Raw genomic sequence first — 15454 nt, 5'->3', positions numbered from 1 at the left:
GGTGTGCATGGGGGGAGGGTGAAGGAGGCAGTAAACTTCTAACCCCCAATGGATAACTCCCTGGAAAGAGTAAACAAGCTCTGAAAGATGGCTGGCCAAGAATGGGGGAGGCGAGCAGGCGGGGCTGCTGGGCCAGAGACTCCCCTCCCCCTTCCTTGCTCAGGGAGTTTGGGCATCCTGCCATTTGGCTGCTGTTGTCCCGCCCAAGTGAAGACTTGGCTAGGGATGGGGGTGGTGGAAGGAGAGCATTGGCAGAGGGATGTGGGGTCTGGGTAAAAGTTACGATATCCCACCCCCTGCACCCCAATCCTGGGCCTCGGATTCTATCAGGAACAAAATAACAAGGAAGGAATTAAGGAGTGGTTGAAGGAAAAGCCTTGGGTTGAGGATAAAGAGACCCCAGTTCTAGGCCATGCTCTGCCAGTAACTAGTTGTACCATCTTGGTTGTCATTTAATTTTATGAGTTTAAATATCCTCAAATTGGTAATGCTTAGAATTGCCCTGAATCCCTTAACAGGATCTGCCCAAAGTCACACAGGAAATGCATCTATAACAGTCTAACAAAAAGAAACCTGCCCTTCAGACCAAGTCATCTCTTTCCTTTAAAAAAGTGGAACAGTAGTGCTCCAGAGTCCGTTCCCGGGTCACAGTTACCTCCTGCAAAAGTAGAAAATTACAATTTACCCAGAGTAAGGCAACTGTTAGACTCTGTTTCCCATCCCTTCCTGTCTACACTGAGCCACCCAGACAGAATCATCCAGGCCCACAAATCCAAGGACTTAGTGCCTGGGGAGAAGCACAGCGGTATAAGTCTTGATGTACAGGGGACACAACAGCATCCTGAAAGACCAAGGGGAGGGAGGTAACACTGTATCTCTGATCCCTCAGCCTCTTGGTGTACATTCAAACAAATATTTTTCTATTAGGATGTCTCCCCAGTTTCAAAGAATTCTTTCTCTGAAACCATCCTTCTCACCACATAGTCCTTGCCCCCTTGTCCATCCCAGAATCATGAGCAAAACAAATGTGATGTGGGGCTTTAAAGGTTCCCTCCCCCTCCCCCTCGATATGCTTTTTTTGAAAGATACAATATCTTCCATAGGCATCACAATTTGGAAAATTTGGTCTGACAAAGAACTACTTTTTATACATATCCATAACATCAGGGAACTTGCTTAAGCTTTTCTCCTAGTGTATATGTGGTGTTTGTAGCTTAAAATAGCTCTATCAGCCATCCCCACCATCCACAAGCATATTTCATGTGATTTCCATAGTCAGTGCATACCTAGCTACAGGTGGAACATAAAATGGGATAGAAAATCATGTGTCTTCTCGAACAATCACAACATCACAACATTCAGCCTGCCATGAACAATCTTGTGTGATCTCTGTGTTTTTGTTGTAATGTTTGCTGACTAAATTCACTCAGGTCCTGCTTCCTGAATAACTGGGATTCACAGGATATTTCTACAACTTCTGGGGACAACTAGAGCAGAATATCTGAAATCAGGCCTGCTTTAAAAAGTCCATTAGACATCATTACTGTATCCATAGGGAATATGTTGTGAATTCAGGGACAATAGCTGCAGTGTCCACATTAAGCTGCCTTTGCTGAGAGCTGGTACTGTCCCCTATCCCCTCAAGCCACTCCCCAAGGGCTCTTGAGTCTGACTAGCCCTGAACTTTCTCTTCATACACACACCCAGAGTCACATACACACACACACACACACACACACACACACACACACACACACACACACAGAGATCCTCACACTCATGTACATAAGCACACTCTCATAGGTCCGATAGTCTGTGAGGACAGCTTGTCCAGAGCAAAATGCTCCAGCTGTGGTCACCAAGGTCCCTGTTCCCTCTGTATACTGAAGCTAAGTTACAGGCTGCCTAGCCAAACTTCACAGGTTGAGCAAGATTCTGAAATGCAGATGTCGGGGAAGGAGCCTTTGATGTCTCTAGACTCCCAGGCAGCTTCCATTTGAAATGAGGTTATAAAAAACCAAGCTACCCCCATAATCCTACTATACCCTTAGACAGTTGCCACCCTGAAATGCAACAGGGGCACAACAGCTGTGTTAAAATGGAGGCAACTGTTCTTTGTAAGATCAACACCAGTTAAATCCTCTTCTGAGATACAGTAAATTCATTCAGGAATTCTGATAGCATGCATGAACAGGTTTGTCTAGTCTAGGGTGCCCCCCACACACACACTACAGTAGTGTATAGGTCCCTATGTGGCACCCTAGGCTGGGAGTTTTTGCATTTCTTCACTGCATTACTATTTGGGTTACCTCTGCCCACAGCGTGTTTTGCTAACTTCAATGGGTTCTTAAAGTGCATGGAGATGCATTTATGAAGCTTCCAGTCAAAGTCCAAACTCTGGCTATTGCTGGTATAGAGTCACTCTTTGAAAGAAATACAGGGAAGGTTTTGATTATTCACTGGGCTTAGAGTGGTCTCTTCTATACTTACCAAGTGCTAAAAAGCAATCAGAGCCAGTAGAACCACTGCAAATTCTGGCTGCTTCTTCAGCGGTCTCACTTTAGCCAAGACTCATAGGTCCCTACTGACATTAACTAGAATTTAGCCAGATCTGATTTTTACATGGCAGTGTGTCCAGTCAGCAGTGGCCCCTTGCAAGACTATAAAGCTTTGTCTTTAGCACCCTCCCACCCCGACTTTCAATGCCTTCATACACCCACCTCAGGCACCCAATACCCTTTGGCTGCTTAGAACCATTTGTCTGTCTCCAACAATAAGCCAGCTTTCCCCAGTCAGTGCTTGCTGCTCTGAACCCCACTTTGCCCTATCTTCTCTTCACTCATAAAGCTGGAAAGAAGTCAATAAACTAATTCACACTGATGTATTAATGTCGGATAAAGATACAACCATATTATCCCAACTAGGAAAATTTGTATTTTCACAGGGATTCTCTAATGATACAATACCCTGCAATCAGAAGAGGCTCAATAAGTATTTGAAATTGTGAGGGGATGGGGTAGAGTATCTTTGGGCAGGGAGGGAGGGAGACTCCCCAACAACTGTTAACAATTGTTTGTTAAATGAAAATCTTTAGTGTATACTATGTGCCAAGAGAATTGTGCTAAGTGTTGAGAGGAAATACAAAGGTTTAAATTAGATACTTTCCTTGCCCTTCTACAAAAATACTTGTAACAAATAACTATAATACAATGTGAAAGATGATGAGTGAAAAGAGGAGAGACAAAGCACCATTAGCTCTGAAGAAGAAGCTGAGGTATCAGTTAAGTCTCATGTAGCAGGAGACATATGACCTGAGCTTGATTTCATTAAGTAAGAAGGAAGGCACAAGTGGCATAAAGACGTGGACATAATCAGGAGGACCTGAGATCAGGTCTTGCCTCTGATACATCCTAGTTGGGAGATCTTGAGCAAGTCACACAGTCAAGTTGATCCAGGAAACTCTCTAAGGACAGTAAATTGCAAAGCAAATGTTGATCTGCATTTTAGGGGGTTAGTTTCTTTACTGATAATTCTTTCCATGTATGGATTCCCTCCATAATTGTTTTGACAATCAAATGAGATGATGAAAATATACCCCTTTGCAAACTTTAAAACTCTATTAAAAAAAAAAAGCAACAAAAACAAAGCCCTAATACAACACTATTCAAATTCTATGACATCACAGATCTGGGCCAAAAAGAGAAAAAATAAGTAAATAAAAAAAGGAAAGGATATTCCATATGTGGGGATTATTGGCCACAAAACCAAGGGAGCTTAAGACATGTATAGAATGCCACAGATAGTCAATAGCAAATAGGAAAGCAGGGGAGGGCTCTGAACAAAAGAAGCGACATGAGCTAGTCTGTGAATGAGGAAGAGGAAATCTAATAGCACTGTTGAAGAATAGATTGAAGTGGGAGAAACTAAAGGTAGAAAGACCAAGGAGCGCCCACAAATGTAAGAACATCATGTTGACAATTGTCTATCTCACCTAAGGTATTGTCCCAGTTAGGGACGCTCACTCAGAAATCACCCAACCCAGGTACGTCTAACACGGACACAGTAAGTGGTAAGCAAGGAGTCCATCCCATCCACTAATGCTATAGGGTTTCTGAAGCAAGGATGGGTACTTTGTATCCTCCTGTCCTTTCCTTCCACTGAATCAGTATCAGCAGGAGAGTTCAAGAAAATATGGCTGAGTTCTCCAGGATTCCTACCTGCATCTTCATATTGGTTGATCAGCTGGCTAAGGAATAACAAGCAAATAAGAAAACAACAACAACAACAACAACAACAAAAAAAACTAAAACCATTGCAGGTCACCTTGATGCTGATTAGTAGCATAGCCAACCAGCCATATCTCTGGTGAAAAGGAAAAATGTGAGGCAATATTACATTCTGGACAGATAGCTGTCAAAAAACCTGGGCTGTCACTCCTCCCCCTCTGCCCCCTCTCCTAGACTAGTTTTCTCATCTGTAAAATGAAATAGAGGATTTAGATGATGTCTAACTTCTCTTTCAGTTCTAATAATCTGACTCTGATTCTGTTTTTAAGCTCTCACTAATTCCCCTCACCTCTGAAATTTTTTTATAGAAAGTGATGTGTGTTTAAATACTTTATATTACTTCTGTCCTATCTTGCAATGTCCAGTAATTATTCTGGTTATCTAGGACTTATCTTCTCTGATAGACTGCCAGCTCCTTAAAAGGGAGAAACTATGTCTTTTGTTTCTATATTCCCCAATGTGTTTAGCTAAAAGCCTGTCCTAGAGTTAATAAAAACCAAATAAATCATTGCTTATGCTCTCTTTCCCTCCTAATAAGAGAAAAAGAAAGTAGAAATTAAGCAGCCCCATAGCCACATGAGAAATAGCCATGGAAATCACCACAGAATGTCTTGCACATGATTGATGTTTATTGAATTGAATTGACTTAGCTATTCATTTTAATTAATAGTTATTGATTAGTATTAATATTAATTCATTGTTACACTTGTGCTAATATTAGTCTGCAGTCTCTGAGCAACATGATTTAATACAAAGAAGAGGAATTTAGCAGTTGCTGCGACTGATCCCCCTACCCCGAAAATAGATAATCCACTTGTGGATAACTGGGAGTTGATTAGATCTTTGGGAACAGATGTTCTTTACCCACATCTTCCATCACTGACTTTTAATTCTTGGTGGATGAGAACTCTGCCTCTCAGCTGCTTCTCACAATGGGCCATGGGCCACTGTAAAGTCAAGGTCTCTCTCTGGGAGCTTGTTAAGTAGGGCAGAGGTAAGAGATAAAAAGGGGAACAATCCCTAGACCAACTCTTAGAATGAAGTGATCTTGATACCTATGGACCCATCTCAGAAGACTGCTGAGATGGACTGTGCAAAAGTGACAAAATGACCTCCATCTAGTGTTGGACATAAAGCCTCCAGGATCCAGTATTAAAAGCAAAGACCCTCTTGTTCCCTGCTATTCTACTTAATTTGCAACTGAAGGAAGGAGACTCAGTGTGTTGTGGAACTGAGAAGGGAGGATAGTGAATTTAATTCCACAGTATTTCTGAGACTCCCAAGCATCCTCTTGGTTCTTTCCTTTTTTGTTTCACAATAGAAAGACACTTTCCTATTCCCAGGAAGTCCTCTTTCCTTTGCTGCATATAAGACAAGCCTCGCTGGCTTCCAGCCCAGCTCTTTCCTTAGAGGTCCAACCTTCCTGGGCCTTGGAGACCCTCTGATTCGCTCAAGATTCTTCAAGAAAAGAGTGGCTGCAGGACAGAAGTAGCAGGGAGGTGAGGCAGCTAAGGTATAAGGGGAACACCACAACCAAGCACATCTGGATTCCTGGCACCCGCCCCACATTCCTTCCTTGTGACTGAGAAGAGGCGGGGGCCTTGGGAGAGTGGTGAGGAGGCTGTAGTCTTTGCCAGTTTCCCCTCCCACCAGGGCCTGGACCCCCTGGCCAGGCCAAATGGAAACCTGAGCCAACAGGAAACCTGGCCATGGATCTTTCGGGGGAAAAGGGGAAAAAAGGAGGCCAGGGAAGGCTTTGGAAAATTTCCCCCATCACCTTTCTTCTAGGTTAAGGGAACTTCAAATTGCAGTCTCAAGTCTTCCAATTGGGACAAATTTGCTAGTAGGGGCCCCTTTCTGGCTTTCCTTCATGGCCAGACAGGATTCAAACTCAAACTTCTTCCCAAACTATTGCAGCAGAAAACTTGCAATTCAATATCAAACTGGAAGTGGGGCGTACAATTGTCTTTACACCAACCTCTAACACACCTGTCTTTATCTTTAAAAAGATAGGAAGGCAATAAAGAGGAATTAGGGAAAGGAAAAGAAGAAAAAAAGAGGGAGGAAAGGAGAGAAAAGAGGCAGATATCAGGGAAAAGAAGAAAGCCATACTGGACACTCATTTTTGGAAGCAAGCAATGTTCAAGCAGTTATCTCCTTCCCCCCACAGTGAGTGTGAACTTTTCCAATGAACTTAGAGATTAGAAAAGCCAGAATCCTCATGAGATGTTGGGAATCTTAGCCAGAGTGAGTGATCAGGTAGCCTGGTTCTTACCTGGGGGCAATCTTTGATGTAGTGCCCCTTGTTGAAACAGAGGTGGCAAAGGTAATTGGGGGGTGGCCTCTTGCTGGGCTTTCGGGCCTCCGAGGAGAGAGACAAGTCAGAGAAGTGCTCGGTGAGGGAGCTGAGTCCATCCACGATGTTGTTGAGAGAGCCATAGGGAGAGGCACTCTTGTACAGACTGCTGCTGAGGGCCTGAAGGGAGAAAAGATTAGAAGTTCATAGAATTTAGTGTTAGATGGGATCTTAGAGACCATCTAGCCTAATCAATTTACTTTACAGATAAGGAAATTCAGAGCCAGAGAAGGAAGAAGCTGGTCCACAGCCAAAAAATATCAAAATTAAAAGATGAGATATGGAAGATGGACCAAAAAGGGCAGCAAGGCTTGAGACCACAGGAACTTCCATCTTCACCTCTTCACACTAGGCTCAATACTTTGCTAGCAGTGAGAAAAAAAAGACCTAGAAAGGTCCTCAGATGATGCTCCCTACACCTCATTGTTATTACAGCCCTGACTTTATTTGTTCCCAGGTCAAACCCATCATCAGACCCACTGATCCCTGCCCCTGCTTCCTGTGAGACTGAGGTGGTAATAGTCCCTTGATGTCCAGCTGAGTTGACTCATTCCCGGTCCACTGTGAGAGATTAGTTAGTATTAATGAACCAAAGTCTAGTAAAGATATCCAGGTCCCACCTCCAACCTGTGATCCCCAACTCCCTTCTCCTAGAACCCCCAGGATGGGTGAGCACAGCCTCTGTCCAAATCCCTAGCAAAGCAGTGACTCTCAGTCTGTCTGGATGAGGGAAACCAGACGTCTCCCTTCAGCAGGGCTTCAGAGACAGGGTAACCTGGCCCCCTAGCCTGATGTATACATGGTTTATTTTTAGTCATCACCAGCTCAGAGCTTTGTTAGACAAGAATTTGACAGGCAACAGTGGGTTAGGCAGGACCACATGGAGGTGGGAGCCACAGCTTAGGGATGACCCATTTTGGAGATCGGCTGCTATTCTCATTTTAACCCAGGAAAGCTGGTAACCCTCTGAGTGAGAGTTGGGAGGGAAGAGAAGGCCGTCAGGAACAGACCTCAGATATTCCTAGTTCCTAGTCCCATTTGGGCCATTAATTAATTCTATTCGATGGCCATACAGAGGGTGGGACACCACAGTCTCTGCCCCCAGAAAAGTTTTCAGGTAAAAGATTAATGCCCTATTCTGCCTGCAGCCATGAAGAAGGTGGTGATGATAGGTAATTTCTCATAAGGAGGCTTCTCAAGCACTGGAAAGGGAGTTTTTCTTCCCTAGTTACTTGGCTGAGAGCTTCATCTCCAAGTTACTTCATTCTGCATTATCGCAACCCCAGAATTGAACCCCTAAAGCAGCTGTTCATCCTATCAAACCACAAAACTAAGCTCCTGTGATGGAAAACAGGAATCTCCGAGCTGCTGACCTGTGGCCTCAAAGGAGTCCTTGGGGGGGGGGGAACGGAATAAGGGGACAAATGGCATCATCCCAAACCACCCTTCCATGATTTGGATTTCACTATCAGTCACCTGCAAAGAAATCCAGGCGGCTAGCATTTGCCAAGTTCATTTTTTTCCTTTCCATTTCATCCAAAACTTCAGAGATCTTTGAAAAAACAACAAAGACAAAGAATACCAGGCTGACAACCAAAAGACCTGGATGTTGCTTCTGTTGCTGACTAACTATGTGACCTTGGATAGAGAGCTGCCTTCTATTGGTCTCATTTCCATGAAATGGAAATAATAATCTCTGCCCAGACAACTTCACCTCAGGGAAGGGACCAAATGATATACTGGAAATGATAAAGCCATGGAAGGTAAATGACCTGCTGAGACTCTAAAACTAATACTTAGCTCCTCTAAGATTGGCCTGTGGTTCTGACACCAAGAAGTTGATCTAAACAAGAACCTCAAAGCTTCAAATTGTGGCCTTTATCTCCATGGCAAGTAAATGAAATTTCAGAAATAATGGCATCTCCTTTTCTCACCTTATTTTTTTAAAATAGGGATTTAAGAGATGCTATAGAGATCAGTAATATTCTACCAGCAAAATATTAGTGGATGAGGAAACCTACTAATTAATTCTTAGCAAAACTCTCCCCAATCTGGTGGCTTTCCTTTGCCTTGCCATAGATAACTACTTCTTTCAAGAGAACCAAGCATTCCATCATGGGGAAAACGGGGGAAATTTTCCCCATAATACTCATTCCAACTATCTTGGCATTTATGTCGGATTTTCCTAGTCCTGCAGGAGAATTTAGGGGGATTAATTCAATTCTGGCCTAGTAAAGAAGTGTTAGTCCAAATATTTCATTTCTCCTTCCCAACTCCTCCACCACTCCAATTCCATCAACTTCTGCTCTAACCATTAAGACATACTACCATTTCCCTGAGCCCCTCTGACCTCTTTCCAAAGCCTCCATAAAAGCTTGGAGACCTTAGGGGAGTAACAGCAATGTTTCCTCTCTCAAAGGTACCCGGAGGCTGCTCAGTTTCTGGAATATGTGAGGAAAAGGAAGGAGAAAGGGGGATGGGGAGGAAGGAACTAGAGCTGAACAATTTCTCAGAGACCAAGGTGTATGGATACAAGCATGCCCTTGGATAATTTGGCCATGATTCCCCACAGACTCCCTAGACTTCCTGGGAGGGAAGAGCACATCCCCACCCCCACCCTGTTATTGGATCTCTTGAAAAAAAAAAGTTGAGTCTTAAGAGTCCTCCTCCTAAAATACAACTTTTCAATCTATCACAAAAGCCTGCGGAAAGCAGGAAGAATCATGCAAGAAAGAGGTCAACAACAACAAAAATACACTGGCAAATGAGAAGAAAGCTGATTCATTCTATCCCACTGGATGTTATTCTCAAAGAAATTTAGGACTCTTTGGAAAACCCAACAGTTCCCTCTAAGTCCCATTCCCTTTGGCATCAACTCTCTCTTTTTCTGTCTCTGTGTCACTGTCTGCATCTGTATCTTGTCTATATCTCTCTCTCTCTCTGTCTTCTCTCTCTCTCTCTCTCTCTCTCTCTCTCTCTCTCTCTCTCTCTCTCTCTCTCTCTCTCTCTCTCTCTCTTTCTCTTTCTGTATCTCTGTCTCCCTCTCTTCCCTCTCCTTCTTCAGTCTCTCACCCATAAGACAGGAGACCTACCACAAAAATGCCTCCTCAGACTGATTTGGACCCAAGCCACTGCAAAGGAATCTCAGAGCGAGGGAGAAGGGGGAGAGGGGAAAGGAATCCTCTTGCTCACTCAGCCTCCTCCAAAAATGATGGGACTGAGATTTCAAAATTAGTCTGATTTTTCTTCCAGTTAAAAGAACAATAAAACAAAACAAAAAAAAGAACAAAATGACAAACTCAGCCCAAACTCACAGGGATCTATTTTTCCATCCCCTGAATATCAATGGCAACTACTAATTCTACCATGTTTAGAACTAATGTTGGTGACTTGACTGTTCATTATTTTATGATCCACTTTACCAAGTAGACTGTAAATTCTTGAAGGACAAGGGTTATATAGTGCACATCTTGGTAATTGGCTCATCACCTACCAAAGCATTAAACACTTACTGGACTTATCACAATCAGATTATCCATTTCTAGTATGCTTTCTCTATTCCCACAAATCCCACAAATCCTATGGGGAGCCTATTGGTCCACCTCATGGGCAGCTAGGTTATTCCAGAGTGCCAGGAAGACCTGAGTTCAAATCTGGCCCTAGACACTAACTGCGTGATGCTGAGCAAGTCACTTAATCCTGTTTGCCTCAGTTTCCTCATCTGTAAACCATTTGGAGTTTTCTTGGCAAAGAGTTTGCCAAGAAAACTCCAAGTGGTTTCATTAAGAGTCAGAAATGACTGAACAATATACAAATTCATTTTATCTAATCATCAGCCCCTCACTGCATTCTTGGTGAGTTCCCTCTTCTTCCCTACTCCATATCTCAAAACTTAGAGACATCATCTTTGTTTCAGTCTCCAAGAAAAATGTGGTCTTTCTCCATCCCAAGACTAATGCTCTACTTATACTCTTGATTTCTAGAAGCTTGACCCTTTGACCATTCTATCTCATTCTTTCAATTTTACTTTCTCCCTATCCACTGGCTCCTTCTCCACTACCTCCAAACATATTCAAGTCTTCTCTATTTTTCTTTCTTGTCTTTCTTTTTTCTTTGTAGTTTGAGTGTTTATTTAACACAAATAAAAATGTGCAAAGCTTTTTACTCATTTCCTTCATTCCTCAGACTAGCATTTGGATTGGTGATTTTGATGGCTAGCTGAGCTGCTCTCTCAAAAATGACTTTCCTCGTTCTTAGAGGAAACATTGTAAGCAATCTCAGCACAGTAAAATTTGTTGCACATCAGGAGCAAACTTCCTGAATCCACTTGGTAACATGCGTTTGGTCTTCTTATTGCTTCCATAACCAATATTGGACATGAATATCTGGCTCTTGAATTGTCTTCGCATTCTGTTGTCAGTGCCAATTTCTCTTGATCTTGATGTATCTGTTGGACTGATGCTGGATGAACTTTTTGATCCTCTTCTTGATGATTTTGGATTTCAGGAGGTGTCGGAGGACAGACATGGTGCTGACAAAGAGACTGTGACCCTTCCATGGGAAGAGCCAAGGGAAAGACAAAAAAAAGTACTTCTCTATTTTTCAAAAGCTTTCACTTCACATTACTGTCCCTTCAAGCTCTCAACCTTGTGCCATCTAATTTATATCTCAGTAACTGAATTTGCCTCTCAAAAGTTATCAATGATCCAAAGGTCTTTTCTTGGTTTTTCTCCTACTTAACCACTCTGTAGCTTCAGAATATTGACTACTACCCTCCTCCTAGATATTCTTTCTTCCTTTTGTTTACATGGCACTGTCCTCTCCTGGTTCTCCTCCTATCTTTATAATTACTTCTGTTTCTTTTGCTGAATTATTATTCACCTCCTGACCTTTTATATTCTCATGGACTCTCATAGATTCAATTAAAATCTCTATGCATACAACTCTTAAATCTGTATCTCTCTTCTTCTGTCTCTGCTATCTATCTGTCATCTATCTATCCAACTATCAATCTTTCTATACATCCAACTATCTATCTATTTATCTGTCTATCATTTATCTATCTATCCAATTATCTAGCTAGCTAGTCCTCATATATCTCTTGGTCTTCAATCCCATTTCTCCAAATACCTGGTAGACATCTCTACCTTAATATTATGTCAGCATCTCCAACTTGTTTTCTCTTTCTAAACCCTTTCTTATCCAGGACTTTTGTAAAAGTACCTCTGTAAAGTACTACCAATGCTCTGTATTCTTGTTTATAACAATCAAGTCATCTTAGATACTTACCTCCTGCTCCCCCCCCCCCCCACCATAGGTAACCTTTTACCAAGTCCTTCCAATTCTATCTCAACAACATTTCTCAAATCTGTTCTCTTTCCTCTACTGCTGTCATCATAGTCCAGATTCTCATTTTCTCTTGAAAGAACTATTTCTACTTCTAGTCTTTTCACCCTCTAATATATCAAAATAATCTTCTGAAGGCACAAGTTTGACCAGACCACTTCCTGCTTCAAAAATCTATACTGATTTCATCTTGCCACTAGGACAAAGAACAAAGTTTTCAATATGACATTTAAAACTCTCCACAACCAGACTCCAACCTACCTTTCTAGACTTGGTCCTTTCATGAATGCTGTGTTTCAACCAAACTGAATTAATACTTTTCTCCCAGATGTATCACCTAACTCTAGACTTTTCTGCCATAGACTTTTCTCCATGCCTGGAATTCATTCACCTCCACCTCTTCAGATCCTTATCATTCTTCAAGGATCGACTCAGGAGCTACTTCCACCATGAAGCCTTTTTGGATTCTTTCCCTCATTTCCCTACTCCATCTATTATACTCTCCTTCATCCAACTGCCTTGAAATTACTTGTCTATGTATAGTTGGTGTCTCCTTAGAAGAATATAGATTGCTTGAAGCTGGAATGATTTTGTTTTTCTTTGTCTTTAGCATCTAGGACAGAGACTTGGATATAGTGGACATTGAATAAATATTTTCTGAATTGAACTGAATCATTTCTGCTTCTGGGCAATGGTGATTTCTTTAGCAATTTCCACATGCATTATCTCATTGGAGCCTCACAATAACCCTACCTGTTAGGCAGGTTGGATTTTATTACTCCAACTAACAGATTATGGAAATGAGACATAAGTGGGATTTGAACTAAGGTCTCCTCATTTCTGGTCCTTTCTCTGCTCTTTTTATACCACATTGTAACTCCTTAAAAAATACCCACTCAACTGAAGCTGAATGCCTCTCTTCCAAGATGCAATCAGAGAGGCCAAGAATGGGGCCTAAAAACAGAACATTCCAGAGTTATCTCCTGATAACATCTAGTCCATCCCCCTTTCATCACCATGTCCTCCAGAAGAGAAGACATGGAGATGAAGGAGATCATAAGATCACATATTAAGAATTAGAAATCGCCATAGAATCCATCCAAGTCCCATTCTCTCATTATACATGACCTCAAAGGAATCTACTGTTAGAAGTGACTATGAGAAATCTTCCCTTCCCCTATTCCCAGTGAGACGAAATTCTAGTTTGTAAAGAGTTAATAAGGAATTCAACTGCTAGGAATCTCAAGGATAATATGATATGAAGACAATAATATGAATGAAAACAACATAAAGTGGGCATCTAAATTCACATTAAATTCAATGAACCATACTGATCCCAGAATACAGAGGATGAAACACATTTTTCTTCCCCAAGAAGGAAGGTATGAACGAACAGTGATGTATATCATGTCCTATAAGATCAGTGTTGTCTTTCTTTTACTTTATTACATAGAAAGGTCCTACTGTGGGGAAGTGATATCAAGAGTAACGGTGATATAAAAACAAAGAATCTACAAAACATTCTAGAATAAAGACAGAATCCATGTGCTTGATGAGTAGTTCCATCTCACCCCTGTCCATCCAAAGAGTCTGAAGCTGCAGATACCAAGTAAGATTTCCTAGTAATTCCACATGGTCCCTAGTAGATAAACTCTCTAGATCTTGGAGTTGAAGTTCAGGCTTTTTGTGTCATTATAAAAAGGCAGTGGAGACCATTCTTTTTCCAGTTCTCACTCAGAGAAGATAAGAGCCTTAAAAGATAATGAAGAAGGAGAATGTGTATTAGAATCAAGCAGTGATATCCAAATGGACATCCTAAGAGACAGAGGAGGAGAGAAACAAATTAACTCTTTCCAGAAAAGGCCTTTCTAACTTTTGTCATTAGCTCTGGAGGTGGGGGGATGTCTTTTCATCTTGAAAACAAGTTCCCTCTTATCCTCTAGACTGTCCTTCCATGAGTCCACTAATGAGGACAAGGGGAGCCATTCACCCTGCAAATTTTTCTCCACCCACAGAGTCTTGTTTTTCTTTCTTTCTGCTTCTGGAAGTCAGGTGGACTCTATCTAGAGGCAATACATATAGAATCAAGGACCTAATAGGCTTTCTTTCACAACCTACTTTTCTGAAAAGGAGAAGGCAGGGCTGAGGAGAGAGAGCTGGGATCCAGAGAGTATGCAAGTGAATCTGAGCCTCTCTGGATGTCTTTCTGTTAGAGGAGACAAGACTCAGGAGTAATCTGGAAGAAGGGCAATAATTCTGCAGAGACACTTATGTTCCAATGTTCACAGTCTCAGTCAGATTTGGACAAAGATTGTGTCTCCTGTAGGGGAAACAAATTCAAAGTGGACCTCTGATTTGAAAATTCTGAGTTGGGTTTTAAAAGAAAAGGGTGGACCCTTTGATAGGAAGGAAGGAAGGAAGGAAGGAAGGAAGGAAGGAAGGAAGGAAGGAAGGAAGGAAAGAAGGAAGGAAGGAAGGAAGGAAGGAAGGAAGGAAGGAAGGAAGGAAGGAAGGAAGGAAGGAAGGAAGGAAGGAAGGAAGGAAGGAAGAGAGGGAGAGAAAGATAGGGAAGGGGAATTGAGGGGATAGAAGGAAACTGGGAGTTAGAGGAAAGTAGAGGGAAGATGCCGGACCAACTGCTTCATCCCACAGTGTATTCTCACCTCCTTTAGCACCTGCCATGTTTACCACTGAAGGGAGCATTCACTGGCACTTACTGACTTCTCCTTTCACTGAGCTGGTTCCTAAAGGTCTGTCTGTTTTTCCTACCTAAATTATAAACTCTGTAGGGGCAGGAGCGGTAGGTAGTTATCTTCTTTTTATATTTCTGTGGAATGAATGAAAAACAAAAAAAGAAGCAGGACTATATTCCCAAATCATGTGACTAAAACTTGTACTTTATGGAAGTGGAGTTTGGTAAGGAAATTACTTCTATGAAAGCACATCAGCATCTGTTCTGCAACTCAGTCTGAGTCATGTTAAGTGATTTGCCTAGGATGGCACAGCTAGTATTAAAGCTGTGTTAAAAGTGGGTCTGGGACCCAGGTTTTCCTAACTAGGAGACCAGCTCGCTATCTACTATACCCATTGCCTCTCTTGCAGTCCTCCTGGGGAGAATCTATCAACCACAGAAAAGTGGAGAAAATAATCGGATAAAAAAAAACTGTCTGATTGTATGAGCATTTTAATGGGGAAAAATGTTAGGGTTCCCACCCCCTCACTGACTTCCTGGCCAAAGAAGGTCCTTGCCAGTCCTGGCTGAATCATGAGTGACTGGGTCAGGAGTGTAAAGCCGCTGGCATCTCTCTTCAGGGAAGCCATCCTGTTTGGAGAATCCTTCCCACTGAGAAGCAAACAGAAAACTAGAGACTTTTCCCAGCATTCCCATTAGGCCTAACATTCTCAAAGGGTCTCAATTCCTCTCTTGGCCTTTATTCTCTTGTTAAAGCCTAGGGCTTCTTGGCAA

General features: G+C 42.1%; 1 protein-coding gene and 1 pseudogene across 2 annotated transcripts in view; both read right to left on the bottom strand.

The window, feature by feature from the left end:
- Positions 1-15454, bottom strand: part of ZCCHC24 (zinc finger CCHC-type containing 24) — a 124666-nt gene that overhangs the window by 107889 nt on the left and 1323 nt on the right. For both annotated transcript variants that reach the window (XM_074296714.1, XM_074296715.1), the window contains one exon: positions 6562-6762. In XM_074296714.1, the coding sequence (XP_074152815.1) occupies positions 6562-6762 (201 nt within the window). The remainder of the gene's footprint in view (positions 1-6561; positions 6763-15454) is intronic.
- Positions 10679-11296, bottom strand: LOC141558887 (large ribosomal subunit protein eL32 pseudogene; annotated as a pseudogene).

This window comes from Sminthopsis crassicaudata, chromosome 2, assembly GCF_048593235.1.
Source record: "Sminthopsis crassicaudata isolate SCR6 chromosome 2, ASM4859323v1, whole genome shotgun sequence".
NCBI lineage: Eukaryota > Metazoa > Chordata > Mammalia > Dasyuromorphia > Dasyuridae > Sminthopsis > Sminthopsis crassicaudata.
This window is presented reverse-complemented; position numbering and strand designations above follow the sequence as displayed.